Genomic DNA, 22,672 nt, shown 5'->3' with positions numbered 1-22,672 from the left:
TCCAACATCATTTCTATGCCTACATGTGCTTAGAATTGAGACGGGCAACTGCGTAGGTCGCCTTCAGAGGAGCATGCTTGAAAACATACCGAGTACAGTCGGTGACTCGGGGGTGACGTCAACAACCACAGCCTCCACAGAGGCCTGCAGCTGCTGTTGGACACTGGGAAGGTCGGTGAATTCGGACACAGACAGAGCATAATTGGGATCGTGAGATACTTTCTGTAATTCTCTGCTGTCAGATCCTCTACTTCCAATTGCAAAGATCAAGACGCCCATCTGTTTGAGGGCAGCGGCCGGTGCGTCAACACCGTCGAATGATTTTCCGCCACTTAGCAATACTAGGACCTGTGGAACTCCTTCCGGCTGCCTGCTTCCGGCAGAGGAAGTGAAAACGTTATCCCTCAAGTACTGGAGAGCTGCTCCCGTATTGAGGGGTCTACCGCCTTTGTGCCTCAAACCCCTGACGGCATCAAGGATCTGGCTTTTCGTCGTGTACGTGTTCAAGTAGAACTGGACAGCTGGATCCCTGCTGTACTGGACCACTGAGACACGGTCTTTGTTGTCATCTACACTGAGTGTCTCTACTACCCTTTGGACAAAGTCTCGCATTGCTGGGAATCCAGTTCTAGTGCCATCAGATCCATCCAGCAAGAACACCACATCCCTTCCTGCTGGCTGCTGTCGCACCACTAGGGAACATAAGACAAATTCAGGGTGAAGTAGCAAATTCTGCCCCGATGCAAGTCAGATAATGAAAGCAGATCTCCAAAGATACCTTAATTTATCACTGCTAGTAAAACTCATGTATTTCAGTTTGTGGACTTTTGACCTAGGCTGGGAAATTTATACATGAACTGACTTCAAACAACATCCTACAAAGAATGTGTCACTTTCTTACCCGTCACTGTTGGTGGCAAAGGTGTAACCCTTGCTAGCGCTGTGCCCATGACAGAAGAGAGCTGTGTTTGGACACTAGGGAGGTCGGTGAATTCAGAGACTGATAGCGCATAAGACGGCTCATATGATAACTTCTGCAGCTCTCTACTGTCAGAGGTCCTTGTTCCAATACCAATCACAAAGACGCCCTGCTGTTTGAGAGCAGAGGCTGGGGCGTCAACATTGTCAGTAGACCTTCCTCCGGTTAGCAGGATCAACATTTGCTTGACACCTTGTCGATGTCTACTCCCCGAGGAGGTTGTAAAGACATTGTCCCTGACATATTGGAGGGCTGCCCCGGTGTTTAGGGGTCTTCCTCCTCTGTGTCTAAGCCCTCTGATCGCATCCACAATATCCTCTCTTGTATTGTACGTGTTTAGATAGAAATGGACCTCAGATTCTCTGCTGAATTGGACCACAGAAACACGGTCTTTGTTTTCTCCCACATTGAGCTTTTCCACCACTTTTTCGACAAAATCCCGCATGGCAGGGAAGCCGTTCCTCGTGCCGTCAGAACCATCGAGGAGGAATACAATGTCCTTTTTGGCAGTGTCAACTGAGAAAAGAAGGGAAGGCAAAAGAGTCAAAACCTTTGATCAAAGATGCCTCCCGGGACCCCTGTCAACTAGAGGACTGTCTTGAAATGTCCTAAGCTGTCTCACTCCTTCCAGAAGCTAAACATGGCATGGTCATCACATCAGGCAAACCGGGAACTAAGCATGTATCCAACATCATTTCTATGCCTACATGTGCTTAGAATTGAGACGGGCAACTGCGTAGGTCGCCTTCAGAGGAGCATGCTTGAAAACATACCGAGTACAGTCGGTGACTCGGGGGTGACGTCAACAACCACAGCCTCCACAGAGGCCTGCAGCTGCTGTTGGACACTGGGAAGGTCGGTGAATTCGGACACAGACAGAGCATAATTGGGATCGTGAGATACTTTCTGTAATTCTCTGCTGTCAGATCCTCTACTTCCAATTGCAAAGATCAAGACGCCCATCTGTTTGAGGGCAGCGGCCGGTGCGTCAACACCGTCGAATGATTTTCCGCCACTTAGCAATACTAGGACCTGTGGAACTCCTTCCGGCTGCCTGCTTCCGGCAGAGGAAGTGAAAACGTTATCCCTCAAGTACTGGAGAGCTGCTCCCGTATTGAGGGGTCTACCGCCTTTGTGCCTCAAACCCCTGACGGCATCAAGGATCTGGCTTTTCGTCGTGTACGTGTTCAAGTAGAACTGGACAGCTGGATCCCTGCTGTACTGGACCACTGAGACACGGTCTTTGTTGTCATCTACACTGAGTGTCTCTACTACCCTTTGGACAAAGTCTCGCATTGCTGGGAATCCAGTTCTAGTGCCATCAGATCCATCCAGCAAGAACACCACATCCCTTCCTGCTGGCTGCTGTCGCACCACTAGGGAACATAAGACAAATTCAGGGTGAAGTAGCAAATTCTGCCCCGATGCAAGTCAGATAATGAAAGCAGATCTCCAAAGATACCTTAATTTATCACTGCTAGTAAAACTCATGTATTTCAGTTTGTGGACTTTTGACCTAGGCTGGGAAATTTATACATGAACTGACTTCAAACAACATCCTACAAAGAATGTGTCACTTTCTTACCCGTCACTGTTGGTGGCAAAGGTGTAACCCTTGCTAGCGCTGTGCCCATGACAGAAGAGAGCTGTGTTTGGACACTAGGGAGGTCGGTGAATTCAGAGACTGATAGCGCATAAGACGGCTCATATGATAACTTCTGCAGCTCTCTACTGTCAGAGGTCCTTGTTCCAATACCAATCACAAAGACGCCCTGCTGTTTGAGAGCAGAGGCTGGGGCGTCAACATTGTCAGTAGACCTTCCTCCGGTTAGCAGGATCAACATTTGCTTGACACCTTGTCGATGTCTACTCCCCGAGGAGGTTGTAAAGACATTGTCCCTGACATATTGGAGGGCTGCCCCGGTGTTTAGGGGTCTTCCTCCTCTGTGTCTAAGCCCTCTGATCGCATCCACAATATCCTCTCTTGTATTGTACGTGTTTAGATAGAAATGGACCTCAGATTCTCTGCTGAATTGGACCACAGAAACACGGTCTTTGTTTTCTCCCACATTGAGCTTTTCCACCACTTTTTCGACAAAATCCCGCATGGCAGGGAAGCCGTTCCTCGTGCCGTCAGAACCATCGAGGAGGAATACAATGTCCTTTTTGGCAGTGTCAACTGAGAAAAGAAGGGAAGGCAAAAGAGTCAAAACCTTTGATCAAAGATGCCTCCCGGGACCCCTGTCAACTAGAGGACTGTCTTGAAATGTCCTAAGCTGTCTCACTCCTTCCAGAAGCTAAACATGGCATGGTCATCACATCAGGCAAACCGGGAACTAAGCATGTATCCAACATCATTTCTATGCCTACATGTGCTTAGAATTGAGACGGGCAACTGCGTAGGTCGCCTTCAGAGGAGCATGCTTGAAAACATACCGAGTACAGTCGGTGACTCGGGGGTGACGTCAACAACCACAGCCTCCACAGAGGCCTGCAGCTGCTGTTGGACACTGGGAAGGTCGGTGAATTCGGACACAGACAGAGCATAATTGGGATCGTGAGATACTTTCTGTAATTCTCTGCTGTCAGATCCTCTACTTCCAATTGCAAAGATCAAGACGCCCATCTGTTTGAGGGCAGCGGCCGGTGCGTCAACACCGTCGAATGATTTTCCGCCACTTAGCAATACTAGGACCTGTGGAACTCCTTCCGGCTGCCTGCTTCCGGCAGAGGAAGTGAAAACGTTATCCCTCAAGTACTGGAGAGCTGCTCCCGTATTGAGGGGTCTACCGCCTTTGTGCCTCAAACCCCTGACGGCATCAAGGATCTGGCTTTTCGTCGTGTACGTGTTCAAGTAGAACTGGACAGCTGGATCCCTGCTGTACTGGACCACTGAGACACGGTCTTTGTTGTCATCTACACTGAGTGTCTCTACTACCCTTTGGACAAAGTCTCGCATTGCTGGGAATCCAGTTCTAGTGCCATCAGATCCATCCAGCAAGAACACCACATCCCTTCCTGCTGGCTGCTGTCGCACCACTAGGGAACATAAGACAAATTCAGGGTGAAGTAGCAAATTCTGCCCCGATGCAAGTCAGATAATGAAAGCAGATCTCCAAAGATACCTTAATTTATCACTGCTAGTAAAACTCATGTATTTCAGTTTGTGGACTTTTGACCTAGGCTGGGAAATTTATACATGAACTGACTTCAAACAACATCCTACAAAGAATGTGTCACTTTCTTACCCGTCACTGTTGGTGGCAAAGGTGTAACCCTTGCTAGCGCTGTGCCCATGACAGAAGAGAGCTGTGTTTGGACACTAGGGAGGTCGGTGAATTCAGAGACTGATAGCGCATAAGACGGCTCATATGATAACTTCTGCAGCTCTCTACTGTCAGAGGTCCTTGTTCCAATACCAATCACAAAGACGCCCTGCTGTTTGAGAGCAGAGGCTGGGGCGTCAACATTGTCAGTAGACCTTCCTCCGGTTAGCAGGATCAACATTTGCTTGACACCTTGTCGATGTCTACTCCCCGAGGAGGTTGTAAAGACATTGTCCCTGACATATTGGAGGGCTGCCCCGGTGTTTAGGGGTCTTCCTCCTCTGTGTCTAAGCCCTCTGATCGCATCCACAATATCCTCTCTTGTATTGTACGTGTTTAGATAGAAATGGACCTCAGATTCTCTGCTGAATTGGACCACAGAAACACGGTCTTTGTTTTCTCCCACATTGAGCTTTTCCACCACTTTTTCGACAAAATCCCGCATGGCAGGGAAGCCGTTCCTCGTGCCGTCAGAACCATCGAGGAGGAATACAATGTCCTTTTTGGCAGTGTCAACTGAGAAAAGAAGGGAAGGCAAAAGAGTCAAAACCTTTGATCAAAGATGCCTCCCGGGACCCCTGTCAACTAGAGGACTGTCTTGAAATGTCCTAAGCTGTCTCACTCCTTCCAGAAGCTAAACATGGCATGGTCATCACATCAGGCAAACCGGGAACTAAGCATGTATACAACATCATTTCTATGCCTACATGTGCTTAGAATTGAGACGGGCAACTGCGTAGGTCGCCTTCAGAGGAGCATGCTTGAAAACATACCGAGTACAGTCGGTGACTCGGGGGTGACGTCAACAACCACAGCCTCCACAGAGGCCTGCAGCTGCTGTTGGACACTGGGAAGGTCGGTGAATTCGGACACAGACAGAGCATAATTGGGATCGTGAGATACTTTCTGTAATTCTCTGCTGTCAGATCCTCTACTTCCAATTGCAAAGATCAAGACGCCCATCTGTTTGAGGGCAGCGGCCGGTGCGTCAACACCGTCGAATGATTTTCCGCCACTTAGCAATACTAGGACCTGTGGAACTCCTTCCGGCTGCCTGCTTCCGGCAGAGGAAGTGAAAACGTTATCCCTCAAGTACTGGAGAGCTGCTCCCGTATTGAGGGGTCTACCGCCTTTGTGCCTCAAACCCCTGACGGCATCAAGGATCTGGCTTTTCGTCGTGTACGTGTTCAAGTAGAACTGGACAGCTGGATCCCTGCTGTACTGGACCACTGAGACACGGTCTTTGTTGTCATCTACACTGAGTGTCTCTACTACCCTTTGGACAAAGTCTCGCATTGCTGGGAATCCAGTTCTAGTGCCATCAGATCCATCCAGCAAGAACACCACATCCCTTCCTGCTGGCTGCTGTCGCACCACTAGGGAACATAAGACAAATTCAGGGTGAAGTAGCAAATTCTGCCCCGATGCAAGTCAGATAATGAAAGCAGATCTCCAAAGATACCTTAATTTATCACTGCTAGTAAAACTCATGTATTTCAGTTTGTGGACTTTTGACCTAGGCTGGGAAATTTATACATGAACTGACTTCAAACAACATCCTACAAAGAATGTGTCACTTTCTTACCCGTCACTGTTGGTGGCAAAGGTGTAACCCTTGCTAGCGCTGTGCCCATGACAGAAGAGAGCTGTGTTTGGACACTAGGGAGGTCGGTGAATTCAGAGACTGATAGCGCATAAGACGGCTCATATGATAACTTCTGCAGCTCTCTACTGTCAGAGGTCCTTGTTCCAATACCAATCACAAAGACGCCCTGCTGTTTGAGAGCAGAGGCTGGGGCGTCAACATTGTCAGTAGACCTTCCTCCGGTTAGCAGGATCAACATTTGCTTGACACCTTGTCGATGTCTACTCCCCGAGGAGGTTGTAAAGACATTGTCCCTGACATATTGGAGGGCTGCCCCGGTGTTTAGGGGTCTTCCTCCTCTGTGTCTAAGCCCTCTGATCGCATCCACAATATCCTCTCTTGTATTGTACGTGTTTAGATAGAAATGGACCTCAGATTCTCTGCTGAATTGGACCACAGAAACACGGTCTTTGTTTTCTCCCACATTGAGCTTTTCCACCACTTTTTCGACAAAATCCCGCATGGCAGGGAAGCCGTTCCTCGTGCCGTCAGAACCATCGAGGAGGAATACAATGTCCTTTTTGGCAGTGTCAACTGAGAAAAGAAGGGAAGGCAAAAGAGTCAAAACCTTTGATCAAAGATGCCTCCCGGGACCCCTGTCAACTAGAGGACTGTCTTGAAATGTCCTAAGCTGTCTCACTCCTTCCAGAAGCTAAACATGGCATGGTCATCACATCAGGCAAACCGGGAACTAAGCATGTATCCAACATCATTTCTATGCCTACATGTGCTTAGAATTGAGACGGGCAACTGCGTAGGTCGCCTTCAGAGGAGCATGCTTGAAAACATACCGAGTACAGTCGGTGACTCGGGGGTGACGTCAACAACCACAGCCTCCACAGAGGCCTGCAGCTGCTGTTGGACACTGGGAAGGTCGGTGAATTCGGACACAGACAGAGCATAATTGGGATCGTGAGATACTTTCTGTAATTCTCTGCTGTCAGATCCTCTACTTCCAATTGCAAAGATCAAGACGCCCATCTGTTTGAGGGCAGCGGCCGGTGCGTCAACACCGTCGAATGATTTTCCGCCACTTAGCAATACTAGGACCTGTGGAACTCCTTCCGGCTGCCTGCTTCCGGCAGAGGAAGTGAAAACGTTATCCCTCAAGTACTGGAGAGCTGCTCCCGTATTGAGGGGTCTACCGCCTTTGTGCCTCAAACCCCTGACGGCATCAAGGATCTGGCTTTTCGTCGTGTACGTGTTCAAGTAGAACTGGACAGCTGGATCCCTGCTGTACTGGACCACTGAGACACGGTCTTTGTTGTCATCTACACTGAGTGTCTCTACTACCCTTTGGACAAAGTCTCGCATTGCTGGGAATCCAGTTCTAGTGCCATCAGATCCATCCAGCAAGAACACCACATCCCTTCCTGCTGGCTGCTGTCGCACCACTAGGGAACATAAGACAAATTCAGGGTGAAGTAGCAAATTCTGCCCCGATGCAAGTCAGATAATGAAAGCAGATCTCCAAAGATACCTTAATTTATCACTGCTAGTAAAACTCATGTATTTCAGTTTGTGGACTTTTGACCTAGGCTGGGAAATTTATACATGAACTGACTTCAAACAACATCCTACAAAGAATGTGTCACTTTCTTACCCGTCACTGTTGGTGGCAAAGGTGTAACCCTTGCTAGCGCTGTGCCCATGACAGAAGAGAGCTGTGTTTGGACACTAGGGAGGTCGGTGAATTCAGAGACTGATAGCGCATAAGACGGCTCATATGATAACTTCTGCAGCTCTCTACTGTCAGAGGTCCTTGTTCCAATACCAATCACAAAGACGCCCTGCTGTTTGAGAGCAGAGGCTGGGGCGTCAACATTGTCAGTAGACCTTCCTCCGGTTAGCAGGATCAACATTTGCTTGACACCTTGTCGATGTCTACTCCCCGAGGAGGTTGTAAAGACATTGTCCCTGACATATTGGAGGGCTGCCCCGGTGTTTAGGGGTCTTCCTCCTCTGTGTCTAAGCCCTCTGATCGCATCCACAATATCCTCTCTTGTATTGTACGTGTTTAGATAGAAATGGACCTCAGATTCTCTGCTGAATTGGACCACAGAAACACGGTCTTTGTTTTCTCCCACATTGAGCTTTTCCACCACTTTTTCGACAAAATCCCGCATGGCAGGGAAGCCGTTCCTCGTGCCGTCAGAACCATCGAGGAGGAATACAATGTCCTTTTTGGCAGTGTCAACTGAGAAAAGAAGGGAAGGCAAAAGAGTCAAAACCTTTGATCAAAGATGCCTCCCGGGACCCCTGTCAACTAGAGGACTGTCTTGAAATGTCCTAAGCTGTCTCACTCCTTCCAGAAGCTAAACATGGCATGGTCATCACATCAGGCAAACCGGGAACTAAGCATGTATACAACATCATTTCTATGCCTACATGTGCTTAGAATTGAGACGGGCAACTGCGTAGGTCGCCTTCAGAGGAGCATGCTTGAAAACATACCGAGTACAGTCGGTGACTCGGGGGTGACGTCAACAACCACAGCCTCCACAGAGGCCTGCAGCTGCTGTTGGACACTGGGAAGGTCGGTGAATTCGGACACAGACAGAGCATAATTGGGATCGTGAGATACTTTCTGTAATTCTCTGCTGTCAGATCCTCTACTTCCAATTGCAAAGATCAAGACGCCCATCTGTTTGAGGGCAGCGGCCGGTGCGTCAACACCGTCGAATGATTTTCCGCCACTTAGCAATACTAGGACCTGTGGAACTCCTTCCGGCTGCCTGCTTCCGGCAGAGGAAGTGAAAACGTTATCCCTCAAGTACTGGAGAGCTGCTCCCGTATTGAGGGGTCTACCGCCTTTGTGCCTCAAACCCCTGACGGCATCAAGGATCTGGCTTTTCGTCGTGTACGTGTTCAAGTAGAACTGGACAGCTGGATCCCTGCTGTACTGGACCACTGAGACACGGTCTTTGTTGTCATCTACACTGAGTGTCTCTACTACCCTTTGGACAAAGTCTCGCATTGCTGGGAATCCAGTTCTAGTGCCATCAGATCCATCCAGCAAGAACACCACATCCCTTCCTGCTGGCTGCTGTCGCACCACTAGGGAACATAAGACAAATTCAGGGTGAAGTAGCAAATTCTGCCCCGATGCAAGTCAGATAATGAAAGCAGATCTCCAAAGATACCTTAATTTATCACTGCTAGTAAAACTCATGTATTTCAGTTTGTGGACTTTTGACCTAGGCTGGGAAATTTATACATGAACTGACTTCAAACAACATCCTACAAAGAATGTGTCACTTTCTTACCCGTCACTGTTGGTGGCAAAGGTGTAACCCTTGCTAGCGCTGTGCCCATGACAGAAGAGAGCTGTGTTTGGACACTAGGGAGGTCGGTGAATTCAGAGACTGATAGCGCATAAGACGGCTCATATGATAACTTCTGCAGCTCTCTACTGTCAGAGGTCCTTGTTCCAATACCAATCACAAAGACGCCCTGCTGTTTGAGAGCAGAGGCTGGGGCGTCAACATTGTCAGTAGACCTTCCTCCGGTTAGCAGGATCAACATTTGCTTGACACCTTGTCGATGTCTACTCCCCGAGGAGGTTGTAAAGACATTGTCCCTGACATATTGGAGGGCTGCCCCGGTGTTTAGGGGTCTTCCTCCTCTGTGTCTAAGCCCTCTGATCGCATCCACAATATCCTCTCTTGTATTGTACGTGTTTAGATAGAAATGGACCTCAGATTCTCTGCTGAATTGGACCACAGAAACACGGTCTTTGTTTTCTCCCACATTGAGCTTTTCCACCACTTTTTCGACAAAATCCCGCATGGCAGGGAAGCCGTTCCTCGTGCCGTCAGAACCATCGAGGAGGAATACAATGTCCTTTTTGGCAGTGTCAACTGAGAAAAGAAGGGAAGGCAAAAGAGTCAAAACCTTTGATCAAAGATGCCTCCCGGGACCCCTGTCAACTAGAGGACTGTCTTGAAATGTCCTAAGCTGTCTCACTCCTTCCAGAAGCTAAACATGGCATGGTCATCACATCAGGCAAACCGGGAACTAAGCATGTATACAACATCATTTCTATGCCTACATGTGCTTAGAATTGAGACGGGCAACTGCGTAGGTCGCCTTCAGAGGAGCATGCTTGAAAACATACCGAGTACAGTCGGTGACTCGGGGGTGACGTCAACAACCACAGCCTCCACAGAGGCCTGCAGCTGCTGTTGGACACTGGGAAGGTCGGTGAATTCGGACACAGACAGAGCATAATTGGGATCGTGAGATACTTTCTGTAATTCTCTGCTGTCAGATCCTCTACTTCCAATTGCAAAGATCAAGACGCCCATCTGTTTGAGGGCAGCGGCCGGTGCGTCAACACCGTCGAATGATTTTCCGCCACTTAGCAATACTAGGACCTGTGGAACTCCTTCCGGCTGCCTGCTTCCGGCAGAGGAAGTGAAAACGTTATCCCTCAAGTACTGGAGAGCTGCTCCCGTATTGAGGGGTCTACCGCCTTTGTGCCTCAAACCCCTGACGGCATCAAGGATCTGGCTTTTCGTCGTGTACGTGTTCAAGTAGAACTGGACAGCTGGATCCCTGCTGTACTGGACCACTGAGACACGGTCTTTGTTGTCATCTACACTGAGTGTCTCTACTACCCTTTGGACAAAGTCTCGCATTGCTGGGAATCCAGTTCTAGTGCCATCAGATCCATCCAGCAAGAACACCACATCCCTTCCTGCTGGCTGCTGTCGCACCACTAGGGAACATAAGACAAATTCAGGGTGAAGTAGCAAATTCTGCCCCGATGCAAGTCAGATAATGAAAGCAGATCTCCAAAGATACCTTAATTTATCACTGCTAGTAAAACTCATGTATTTCAGTTTGTGGACTTTTGACCTAGGCTGGGAAATTTATACATGGAACTGACTTCAAACAACATCCTACAAAGAATGTGTCACTTTCTTACCCGTCACTGTTGGTGGCAAAGGTGTAACCCTTGCTAGCGCTGTGCCCATGACAGAAGAGAGCTGTGTTTGGACACTAGGGAGGTCGGTGAATTCAGAGACTGATAGCGCATAAGACGGCTCATATGATAACTTCTGCAGCTCTCTACTGTCAGAGGTCCTTGTTCCAATACCAATCACAAAGACGCCCTGCTGTTTGAGAGCAGAGGCTGGGGCGTCAACATTGTCAGTAGACCTTCCTCCGGTTAGCAGGATCAACATTTGCTTGACACCTTGTCGATGTCTACTCCCCGAGGAGGTTGTAAAGACATTGTCCCTGACATATTGGAGGGCTGCCCCGGTGTTTAGGGGTCTTCCTCCTCTGTGTCTAAGCCCTCTGATCGCATCCACAATATCCTCTCTTGTATTGTACGTGTTTAGATAGAAATGGACCTCAGATTCTCTGCTGAATTGGACCACAGAAACACGGTCTTTGTTTTCTCCCACATTGAGCTTTTCCACCACTTTTTCGACAAAATCCCGCATGGCAGGGAAGCCGTTCCTCGTGCCGTCAGAACCATCGAGGAGGAATACAATGTCCTTTTTGGCAGTGTCAACTGAGAAAAGAAGGGAAGGCAAAAGAGTCAAAACCTTTGATCAAAGATGCCTCCCGGGACCCCTGTCAACTAGAGGACTGTCTTGAAATGTCCTAAGCTGTCTCACTCCTTCCAGAAGCTAAACATGGCATGGTCATCACATCAGGCAAACCGGGAACTAAGCATGTATCCAACATCATTTCTATGCCTACATGTGCTTAGAATTGAGACGGGCAACTGCGTAGGTCGCCTTCAGAGGAGCATGCTTGAAAACATACCGAGTACAGTCGGTGACTCGGGGGTGACGTCAACAACCACAGCCTCCACAGAGGCCTGCAGCTGCTGTTGGACACTGGGAAGGTCGGTGAATTCGGACACAGACAGAGCATAATTGGGATCGTGAGATACTTTCTGTAATTCTCTGCTGTCAGATCCTCTACTTCCAATTGCAAAGATCAAGACGCCCATCTGTTTGAGGGCAGCGGCCGGTGCGTCAACACCGTCGAATGATTTTCCGCCACTTAGCAATACTAGGACCTGTGGAACTCCTTCCGGCTGCCTGCTTCCGGCAGAGGAAGTGAAAACGTTATCCCTCAAGTACTGGAGAGCTGCTCCCGTATTGAGGGGTCTACCGCCTTTGTGCCTCAAACCCCTGACGGCATCAAGGATCTGGCTTTTCGTCGTGTACGTGTTCAAGTAGAACTGGACAGCTGGATCCCTGCTGTACTGGACCACTGAGACACGGTCTTTGTTGTCATCTACACTGAGTGTCTCTACTACCCTTTGGACAAAGTCTCGCATTGCTGGGAATCCAGTTCTAGTGCCATCAGATCCATCCAGCAAGAACACCACATCCCTTCCTGCTGGCTGCTGTCGCACCACTAGGGAACATAAGACAAATTCAGGGTGAAGTAGCAAATTCTGCCCCGATGCAAGTCAGATAATGAAAGCAGATCTCCAAAGATACCTTAATTTATCACTGCTAGTAAAACTCATGTATTTCAGTTTGTGGACTTTTGACCTAGGCTGGGAAATTTATACATGGAACTGACTTCAAACAACATCCTACAAAGAATGTGTCACTTTCTTACCCGTCACTGTTGGTGGCAAAGGTGTAACCCTTGCTAGCGCTGTGCCCATGACAGAAGAGAGCTGTGTTTGGACACTAGGGAGGTCGGTGAATTCAGAGACTGATAGCGCATAAGACGGCTCATATGATAACTTCTGCAGCTCTCTACTGTCAGAGGTCCTTGTTCCAATACCAATCACAAAGACGCCCTGCTGTTTGAGAGCAGAGGCTGGGGCGTCAACATTGTCAGTAGACCTTCCTCCGGTTAGCAGGATCAACATTTGCTTGACACCTTGTCGATGTCTACTCCCCGAGGAGGTTGTAAAGACATTGTCCCTGACATATTGGAGGGCTGCCCCGGTGTTTAGGGGTCTTCCTCCTCTGTGTCTAAGCCCTCTGATCGCATCCACAATATCCTCTCTTGTATTGTACGTGTTTAGATAGAAATGGACCTCAGATTCTCTGCTGAATTGGACCACAGAAACACGGTCTTTGTTTTCTCCCACATTGAGCTTTTCCACCACTTTTTCGACAAAATCCCGCATGGCAGGGAAGCCGTTCCTCGTGCCGTCAGAACCATCGAGGAGGAATACAATGTCCTTTTTGGCAGTGTCAACTGAGAAAAGAAGGGAAGGCAAAAGAGTCAAAACCTTTGATCAAAGATGCCTCCCGGGACCCCTGTCAACTAGAGGACTGTCTTGAAATGTCCTAAGCTGTCTCACTCCTTCCAGAAGCTAAACATGGCATGGTCATCACATCAGGCAAACCGGGAACTAAGCATGTATCCAACATCATTTCTATGCCTACATGTGCTTAGAATTGAGACGGGCAACTGCGTAGGTCGCCTTCAGAGGAGCATGCTTGAAAACATACCGAGTACAGTCGGTGACTCGGGGGTGACGTCAACAACCACAGCCTCCACAGAGGCCTGCAGCTGCTGTTGGACACTGGGAAGGTCGGTGAATTCGGACACAGACAGAGCATAATTGGGATCGTGAGATACTTTCTGTAATTCTCTGCTGTCAGATCCTCTACTTCCAATTGCAAAGATCAAGACGCCCATCTGTTTGAGGGCAGCGGCCGGTGCGTCAACACCGTCGAATGATTTTCCGCCACTTAGCAATACTAGGACCTGTGGAACTCCTTCCGGCTGCCTGCTTCCGGCAGAGGAAGTGAAAACGTTATCCCTCAAGTACTGGAGAGCTGCTCCCGTATTGAGGGGTCTACCGCCTTTGTGCCTCAAACCCCTGACGGCATCAAGGATCTGGCTTTTCGTCGTGTACGTGTTCAAGTAGAACTGGACAGCTGGATCCCTGCTGTACTGGACCACTGAGACACGGTCTTTGTTGTCATCTACACTGAGTGTCTCTACTACCCTTTGGACAAAGTCTCGCATTGCTGGGAATCCAGTTCTAGTGCCATCAGATCCATCCAGCAAGAACACCACATCCCTTCCTGCTGGCTGCTGTCGCACCACTAGGGAACATAAGACAAATTCAGGGTGAAGTAGCAAATTCTGCCCCGATGCAAGTCAGATAATGAAAGCAGATCTCCAAAGATACCTTAATTTATCACTGCTAGTAAAACTCATGTATTTCAGTTTGTGGACTTTTGACCTAGGCTGGGAAATTTATACATGGAACTGACTTCAAACAACATCCTACAAAGAATGTGTCACTTTCTTACCCGTCACTGTTGGTGGCAAAGGTGTAACCCTTGCTAGCGCTGTGCCCATGACAGAAGAGAGCTGTGTTTGGACACTAGGGAGGTCGGTGAATTCAGAGACTGATAGCGCATAAGACGGCTCATATGATAACTTCTGCAGCTCTCTACTGTCAGAGGTCCTTGTTCCAATACCAATCACAAAGACGCCCTGCTGTTTGAGAGCAGAGGCTGGGGCGTCAACATTGTCAGTAGACCTTCCTCCGGTTAGCAGGATCAACATTTGCTTGACACCTTGTCGATGTCTACTCCCCGAGGAGGTTGTAAAGACATTGTCCCTGACATATTGGAGGGCTGCCCCGGTGTTTAGGGGTCTTCCTCCTCTGTGTCTAAGCCCTCTGATCGCATCCACAATATCCTCTCTTGTATTGTACGTGTTTAGATAGAAATGGACCTCAGATTCTCTGCTGAATTGGACCACAGAAACACGGTCTTTGTTTTCTCCCACATTGAGCTTTTCCACCACTTTTTCGACAAAATCCCGCATGGCAGGGAAGCCGTTCCTCGTGCCGTCAGAACCATCGAGGAGGAATACAATGTCCTTTTTGGCAGTGTCAACTGAGAAAAGAAGGGAAGGCAAAAGAGTCAAAACCTTTGATCAAAGATGCCTCCCGGGACCCCTGTCAACTAGAGGACTGTCTTGAAATGTCCTAAGCTGTCTCACTCCTTCCAGAAGCTAAACATGGCATGGTCATCACATCAGGCAAACCGGGAACTAAGCATGTATACAACATCATTTCTATGCCTACATGTGCTTAGAATTGAGACGGGCAACTGCGTAGGTCGCCTTCAGAGGAGCATGCTTGAAAACATACCGAGTACAGTCGGTGACTCGGGGGTGACGTCAACAACCACAGCCTCCACAGAGGCCTGCAGCTGCTGTTGGACACTGGGAAGGTCGGTGAATTCGGACACAGACAGAGCATAATTGGGATCGTGAGATACTTTCTGTAATTCTCTGCTGTCAGATCCTCTACTTCCAATTGCAAAGATCAAGACGCCCATCTGTTTGAGGGCAGCGGCCGGTGCGTCAACACCGTCGAATGATTTTCCGCCACTTAGCAATACTAGGACCTGTGGAACTCCTTCCGGCTGCCTGCTTCCGGCAGAGGAAGTGAAAACGTTATCCCTCAAGTACTGGAGAGCTGCTCCCGTATTGAGGGGTCTACCGCCTTTGTGCCTCAAACCCCTGACGGCATCAAGGATCTGGCTTTTCGTCGTGTACGTGTTCAAGTAGAACTGGACAGCTGGATCCCTGCTGTACTGGACCACTGAGACACGGTCTTTGTTGTCATCTACACTGAGTGTCTCTACTACCCTTTGGACAAAGTCTCGCATTGCTGGGAATCCAGTTCTAGTGCCATCAGATCCATCCAGCAAGAACACCACATCCCTTCCTGCTGGCTGCTGTCGCACCACTAGGGAACATAAGACAAATTCAGGGTGAAGTAGCAAATTCTGCCCCGATGCAAGTCAGATAATGAAAGCAGATCTCCAAAGATACCTTAATTTATCACTGCTAGTAAAACTCATGTATTTCAGTTTGTGGACTTTTGACCTAGGCTGGGAAATTTATACATGGAACTGACTTCAAACAACATCCTACAAAGAATGTGTCACTTTCTTACCCGTCACTGTTGGTGGCAAAGGTGTAACCCTTGCTAGCGCTGTGCCCATGACAGAAGAGAGCTGTGTTTGGACACTAGGGAGGTCGGTGAATTCAGAGACTGATAGCGCATAAGACGGCTCATATGATAACTTCTGCAGCTCTCTACTGTCAGAGGTCCTTGTTCCAATACCAATCACAAAGACGCCCTGCTGTTTGAGAGCAGAGGCTGGGGCGTCAACATTGTCAGTAGACCTTCCTCCGGTTAGCAGGATCAACATTTGCTTGACACCTTGTCGATGTCTACTCCCCGAGGAGGTTGTAAAGACATTGTCCCTGACATATTGGAGGGCTGCCCCGGTGTTTAGGGGTCTTCCTCCTCTGTGTCTAAGCCCTCTGATCGCATCCACAATATCCTCTCTTGTATTGTACGTGTTTAGATAGAAATGGACCTCAGATTCTCTGCTGAATTGGACCACAGAAACACGGTCTTTGTTTTCTCCCACATTGAGCTTTTCCACCACTTTTTCGACAAAATCCCGCATGGCAGGGAAGCCGTTCCTCGTGCCGTCAGAACCATCGAGGAGGAATACAATGTCCTTTTTGGCAGTGTCAACTGAGAAAAGAAGGGAAGGCAAAAGAGTCAAAACCTTTGATCAAAGATGCCTCCCGGGACCCCTGTCAACTAGAGGACTGTCTTGAAATGTCCTAAGCTGTCTCACTCCTTCCAGAAGCTAAACATGGCATGGTCATCACATCAGGCAAACCGGGAACTAAGCATGTATACAACATCATTTCTATGCCTACATGTGCTTAGAATTGAGACGGGCAACTGCGTAGGTCGCCTTCAGAGGAGCATGCTTGAAAACATACCGAGTACAGTCGGTGACTCGGGGGTGACGTCAACAACCACAGCCTCCACAGAGGCCTGCAGCTGCTGTTGGACACTGGGAAGGTCGGTGAATTCGGACACAGACAGAGCATAATTGGGATCGTGAGATACTTTCTGTAATTCTCTGCTGTCAGATCCTCTACTTCCAATTGCAAAGATCAAGACGCCCATCTGTTTGAGGGCAGCGGCCGGTGCGTCAACACCGTCGAATGATTTTCCGCCACTTAGCAATACTAGGACCTGTGGAACTCCTTCCGGCTGCCTGCTTCCGGCAGAGGAAGTGAAAACGTTATCCCTCAAGTACTGGAGAGCTGCTCCCGTATTGAGGGGTCTACCGCCTTTGTGCCTCAAACCCCTGACGGCATCAAGGATCTGGCTTTTCGTCGTGTACGTGTTCAAGTAGAACTGGACAGCTGGATCCCTGCTGTACTGGACCACTGAGACACGGTCTTTGTTGTCATCTACACTGAGTGTCTCTACTACCCTTTGGACAAAGTCTCGCATTGCTGGGAATCCAGTTCTAGTGCCATCAGATCCATCCAGCAAGAACACCACATCCCTTCCTGCTGGCTGCTGTCGCACCACTAGGGAACATAAGACAAATTCAGGGTGAAGTAGCAAATTCTGCCCCGATGCAAGTCAGATAATGAAAGCAGATCTCCAAAGATACCTTAATTTATCACTGCTAGTAAAACTCATGTATTTCAGTTTGTGGACTTTTGACCTAGGCTGGGAAATTTATACATGGAACTGACTTCAAACAACATCCTACAAAGAATGTGTCACTTTCTTACCCGTCACTGTTGGTGGCAAAGGTGTAACCCTTGCTAGCGCTGTGCCCATGACAGAAGAGAGCTGTGTTTGGACACTAGGGAGGTCGGTGAATTCAGAGACTGATAGCGCATAAGACGGCTCATATGATAACTTCTGCAGCTCTCTACTGTCAGAGGTCCTTGTTCCAATACCAATCACAAAGACGCCCTGCTGTTTGAGAGCAGAGGCTGGGGCGTCAACATTGTCAGTAGACCTTCCTCCGGTTAGCAGGATCAACATTTGCTTGACACCTTGTCGATGTCTACTCCCCGAGGAGGTTGTAAAGACATTGTCCCTGACATATTGGAGGGCTGCCCCGGTGTTTAGGGGTCTTCCTCCTCTGTGTCTAAGCCCTCTGATCGCATCCACAATATCCTCTCTTGTATTGTACGTGTTTAGATAGAAATGGACCTCAGATTCTCTGCTGAATTGGACCACAGAAACACGGTCTTTGTTTTCTCCCACATTGAGCTTTTCCACCACTTTTTCGACAAAATCCCGCATGGCAGGGAAGCCGTTCCTCGTGCCGTCAGAACCATCGAGGAGGAATACAATGTCCTTTTTGGCAGTGTCAACTGAGAAAAGAAGGGAAGGCAAAAGAGTCAAAACCTTTGATCAAAGATGCCTCCCGGGACCCCTGTCAACTAGAGGACTGTCTTGAAATGTCCTAAGCTGTCTCACTCCTTCCAGAAGCTAAACATGGCATGGTCATCACATCAGGCAAACCGGGAACTAAGCATGTATACAACATCATTTCTATGCCTACATGTGCTTAGAATTGAGACGGGCAACTGCGTAGGTCGCCTTCAGAGGAGCATGCTTGAAAACATACCGAGTACAGTCGGTGACTCGGGGGTGACGTCAACAACCACAGCCTCCACAGAGGCCTGCAGCTGCTGTTGGACACTGGGAAGGTCGGTGAATTCGGACACAGACAGAGCATAATTGGGATCGTGAGATACTTTCTGTAATTCTCTGCTGTCAGATCCTCTACTTCCAATTGCAAAGATCAAGACGCCCATCTGTTTGAGGGCAGCGGCCGGTGCGTCAACACCGTCGAATGATTTTCCGCCACTTAGCAATACTAGGACCTGTGGAACTCCTTCCGGCTGCCTGCTTCCGGCAGAGGAAGTGAAAACGTTATCCCTCAAGTACTGGAGAGCTGCTCCCGTATTGAGGGGTCTACCGCCTTTGTGCCTCAAACCCCTGACGGCATCAAGGATCTGGCTTTTCGTCGTGTACGTGTTCAAGTAGAACTGGACAGCTGGATCCCTGCTGTACTGGACCACTGAGACACGGTCTTTGTTGTCATCTACACTGAGTGTCTCTACTACCCTTTGGACAAAGTCTCGCATTGCTGGGAATCCAGTTCTAGTGCCATCAGATCCATCCAGCAAGAACACCACATCCCTTCCTGCTGGCTGCTGTCGCACCACTAGGGAACATAAGACAAATTCAGGGTGAAGTAGCAAATTCTGCCCCGATGCAAGTCAGATAATGAAAGCAGATCTCCAAAGATACCTTAATTTATCACTGCTAGTAAAACTCATGTATTTCAGTTTGTGGACTTTTGACCTAGGCTGGGAAATTTATACATGAACTGACTTCAAACAACATCCTACAAAGAATGTGTCACTTTCTTACCCGTCACTGTTGGTGGCAAAGGTGTAACCCTTGCTAGCGCTGTGCCCATGACAGAAGAGAGCTGTGTTTGGACACTAGGGAGGTCGGTGAATTCAGAGACTGATAGCGCATAAGACGGCTCATATGATAACTTCTGCAGCTCTCTACTGTCAGAGGTCCTTGTTCCAATACCAATCACAAAGACGCCCTGCTGTTTGAGAGCAGAGGCTGGGGCGTCAACATTGTCAGTAGACCTTCCTCCGGTTAGCAGGATCAACATTTGCTTGACACCTTGTCGATGTCTACTCCCCGAGGAGGTTGTAAAGACATTGTCCCTGACATATTGGAGGGCTGCCCCGGTGTTTAGGGGTCTTCCTCCTCTGTGTCTAAGCCCTCTGATCGCATCCACAATATCCTCTCTTGTATTGTACGTGTTTAGATAGAAATGGACCTCAGATTCTCTGCTGAATTGGACCACAGAAACACGGTCTTTGTTTTCTCCCACATTGAGCTTTTCCACCACTTTTTCGACAAAATCCCGCATGGCAGGGAAGCCGTTCCTCGTGCCGTCAGAACCATCGAGGAGGAATACAATGTCCTTTTTGGCAGTGTCAACTGAGAAAAGAAGGGAAGGCAAAAGAGTCAAAACCTTTGATCAAAGATGCCTCCCGGGACCCCTGTCAACTAGAGGACTGTCTTGAAATGTCCTAAGCTGTCTCACTCCTTCCAGAAGCTAAACATGGCATGGTCATCACATCAGGCAAACCGGGAACTAAGCATGTATCCAACATCATTTCTATGCCTACATGTGCTTAGAATTGAGACGGGCAACTGCGTAGGTCGCCTTCAGAGGAGCATGCTTGAAAACATACCGAGTACAGTCGGTGACTCGGGGGTGACGTCAACAACCACAGCCTCCACAGAGGCCTGCAGCTGCTGTTGGACACTGGGAAGGTCGGTGAATTCGGACACAGACAGAGCATAATTGGGATCGTGAGATACTTTCTGTAATTCTCTGCTGTCAGATCCTCTACTTCCAATTGCAAAGATCAAGACGCCCATCTGTTTGAGGGCAGCGGCCGGTGCGTCAACACCGTCGAATGATTTTCCGCCACTTAGCAATACTAGGACCTGTGGAACTCCTTCCGGCTGCCTGCTTCCGGCAGAGGAAGTGAAAACGTTATCCCTCAAGTACTGGAGAGCTGCTCCCGTATTGAGGGGTCTACCGCCTTTGTGCCTCAAACCCCTGACGGCATCAAGGATCTGGCTTTTCGTCGTGTACGTGTTCAAGTAGAACTGGACAGCTGGATCCCTGCTGTACTGGACCACTGAGACACGGTCTTTGTTGTCATCTACACTGAGTGTCTCTACTACCCTTTGGACAAAGTCTCGCATTGCTGGGAATCCAGTTCTAGTGCCATCAGATCCATCCAGCAAGAACACCACATCCCTTCCTGCTGGCTGCTGTCGCACCACTAGGGAACATAAGACAAATTCAGGGTGAAGTAGCAAATTCTGCCCCGATGCAAGTCAGATAATGAAAGCAGATCTCCAAAGATACCTTAATTTATCACTGCTAGTAAAACTCATGTATTTCAGTTTGTGGACTTTTGACCTAGGCTGGGAAATTTATACATGGAACTGACTTCAAACAACATCCTACAAAGAATGTGTCACTTTCTTACCCGTCACTGTTGGTGGCAAAGGTGTAACCCTTGCTAGCGCTGTGCCCATGACAGAAGAGAGCTGTGTTTGGACACTAGGGAGGTCGGTGAATTCAGAGACTGATAGCGCATAAGACGGCTCATATGATAACTTCTGCAGCTCTCTACTGTCAGAGGTCCTTGTTCCAATACCAATCACAAAGACGCCCTGCTGTTTGAGAGCAGAGGCTGGGGCGTCAACATTGTCAGTAGACCTTCCTCCGGTTAGCAGGATCAACATTTGCTTGACACCTTGTCGATGTCTACTCCCCGAGGAGGTTGTAAAGACATTGTCCCTGACATATTGGAGGGCTGCCCCGGTGTTTAGGGGTCTTCCTCCTCTGTGTCTAAGCCCTCTGATCGCATCCACAATATCCTCTCTTGTATTGTACGTGTTTAGATAGAAATGGACCTCAGATTCTCTGCTGAATTGGACCACAGAAACACGGTCTTTGTTTTCTCCCACATTGAGCTTTTCCACCACTTTTTCGACAAAATCCCGCATGGCAGGGAAGCCGTTCCTCGTGCCGTCAGAACCATCGAGGAGGAATACAATGTCCTTTTTGGCAGTGTCAACTGAGAAAAGAAGGGAAGGCAAAAGAGTCAAAACCTTTGATCAAAGATGCCTCCCGGGACCCCTGTCAACTAGAGGACTGTCTTGAAATGTCCTAAGCTGTCTCACTCCTTCCAGAAGCTAAACATGGCATGGTCATCACATCAGGCAAACCGGGAACTAAGCATGTATCCAACATCATTTCTATGCCTACATGTGCTTAGAATTGAGACGGGCAACTGCGTAGGTCGCCTTCAGAGGAGCATGCTTGAAAACATACCGAGTACAGTCGGTGACTCGGGGGTGACGTCAACAACCACAGCCTCCACAGAGGCCTGCAGCTGCTGTTGGACACTGGGAAGGTCGGTGAATTCGGACACAGACAGAGCATAATTGGGATCGTGAGATACTTTCTGTAATTCTCTGCTGTCAGATCCTCTACTTCCAATTGCAAAGATCAAGACGCCCATCTGTTTGAGGGCAGCGGCCGGTGCGTCAACACCGTCGAATGATTTTCCGCCACTTAGCAATACTAGGACCTGTGGAACTCCTTCCGGCTGCCTGCTTCCGGCAGAGGAAGTGAAAACGTTATCCCTCAAGTACTGGAGAGCTGCTCCCGTATTGAGGGGTCTACCGCCTTTGTGCCTCAAACCCCTGACGGCATCAAGGATCTGGCTTTTCGTCGTGTACGTGTTCAAGTAGAACTGGACAGCTGGATCCCTGCTGTACTGGACCACTGAGACACGGTCTTTGTTGTCATCTACACTGAGTGTCTCTACTACCCTTTGGACAAAGTCTCGCATTGCTGGGAATCCAGTTCTAGTGCCATCAGATCCATCCAGCAAGAACACCACATCCCTTCCTGCTGGCTGCTGTCGCACCACTAGGGAACATAAGACAAATTCAGGGTGAAGTAGCAAATTCTGCCCCGATGCAAGTCAGATAATGAAAGCAGATCTCCAAAGATACCTTAATTTATCACTGCTAGTAAAACTCATGTATTTCAGTTTGTGGACTTTTGACCTAGGCTGGGAAATTTATACATGGAACTGACTTCAAACAACATCCTACAAAGAATGTGTCACTTTCTTACCCGTCACTGTTGGTGGCAAAGGTGTAACCCTTGCTAGCGCTGTGCCCATGACAGAAGAGAGCTGTGTTTGGACACTAGGGAGGTCGGTGAATTCAGAGACTGATAGCGCATAAGACGGCTCATATGATAACTTCTGCAGCTCTCT

At 48.8% G+C, this 22,672-nt stretch overlaps 2 protein-coding genes across 4 annotated transcripts in view; both read right to left on the bottom strand.

Annotated features, from left to right (window-relative positions):
* Positions 1–22,672, bottom strand: part of col6a3 (collagen, type VI, alpha 3) — a 132,049-nt gene that overhangs the window by 39,510 nt on the left and 69,867 nt on the right. The window lies entirely within an intron of this gene.
* LOC148160986 (uncharacterized) overlaps positions 1–22,672 on the bottom strand; it is a 45,468-nt gene that overhangs the window by 4,928 nt on the left and 17,868 nt on the right. Inside the window, exons 26-66 of the mRNA XM_088003706.1 lie at positions 22,535–22,601; positions 21,715–22,317; positions 21,348–21,457; positions 20,871–20,937; positions 20,051–20,653; positions 19,684–19,793; positions 19,207–19,273; positions 18,388–18,990; positions 18,021–18,130; positions 17,544–17,610; positions 16,724–17,326; positions 16,357–16,466; positions 15,880–15,946; positions 15,060–15,662; positions 14,693–14,802; positions 14,216–14,282; positions 13,396–13,998; positions 13,029–13,138; positions 12,552–12,618; positions 11,732–12,334; positions 11,365–11,474; positions 10,888–10,954; positions 10,068–10,670; positions 9,701–9,810; positions 9,224–9,290; positions 8,405–9,007; positions 8,038–8,147; positions 7,561–7,627; positions 6,742–7,344; positions 6,375–6,484; positions 5,898–5,964; positions 5,079–5,681; positions 4,712–4,821; positions 4,235–4,301; positions 3,416–4,018; positions 3,049–3,158; positions 2,572–2,638; positions 1,753–2,355; positions 1,386–1,495; positions 909–975; positions 90–692 (exon numbers count right to left, since the gene is read on the bottom strand). Coding sequence (XP_087859832.1) covers positions 90–692; positions 909–975; positions 1,386–1,495; positions 1,753–2,355; positions 2,572–2,638; positions 3,049–3,158; positions 3,416–4,018; positions 4,235–4,301; positions 4,712–4,821; positions 5,079–5,681; positions 5,898–5,964; positions 6,375–6,484; positions 6,742–7,344; positions 7,561–7,627; positions 8,038–8,147; positions 8,405–9,007; positions 9,224–9,290; positions 9,701–9,810; positions 10,068–10,670; positions 10,888–10,954; positions 11,365–11,474; positions 11,732–12,334; positions 12,552–12,618; positions 13,029–13,138; positions 13,396–13,998; positions 14,216–14,282; positions 14,693–14,802; positions 15,060–15,662; positions 15,880–15,946; positions 16,357–16,466; positions 16,724–17,326; positions 17,544–17,610; positions 18,021–18,130; positions 18,388–18,990; positions 19,207–19,273; positions 19,684–19,793; positions 20,051–20,653; positions 20,871–20,937; positions 21,348–21,457; positions 21,715–22,317; positions 22,535–22,601 — 10,810 coding nt within the window. The remainder of the gene's footprint in view (positions 1–89; positions 693–908; positions 976–1,385; positions 1,496–1,752; positions 2,356–2,571; positions 2,639–3,048; positions 3,159–3,415; positions 4,019–4,234; positions 4,302–4,711; positions 4,822–5,078; positions 5,682–5,897; positions 5,965–6,374; positions 6,485–6,741; positions 7,345–7,560; positions 7,628–8,037; positions 8,148–8,404; positions 9,008–9,223; positions 9,291–9,700; positions 9,811–10,067; positions 10,671–10,887; positions 10,955–11,364; positions 11,475–11,731; positions 12,335–12,551; positions 12,619–13,028; positions 13,139–13,395; positions 13,999–14,215; positions 14,283–14,692; positions 14,803–15,059; positions 15,663–15,879; positions 15,947–16,356; positions 16,467–16,723; positions 17,327–17,543; positions 17,611–18,020; positions 18,131–18,387; positions 18,991–19,206; positions 19,274–19,683; positions 19,794–20,050; positions 20,654–20,870; positions 20,938–21,347; positions 21,458–21,714; positions 22,318–22,534; positions 22,602–22,672) is intronic.

The sequence above is a fragment of the Poecilia mexicana genome, unplaced genomic scaffold, assembly GCF_051168715.1.
Source record: "Poecilia mexicana isolate PSO_F unplaced genomic scaffold, ASM5116871v1 scaffold_2, whole genome shotgun sequence".
Classification (NCBI taxonomy): Eukaryota; Metazoa; Chordata; class Actinopteri; order Cyprinodontiformes; family Poeciliidae; genus Poecilia; species Poecilia mexicana.
The sequence above is the reverse complement of the archived record's forward strand: the minus strand, read 5'-3'. Positions and strand labels throughout refer to the sequence as shown.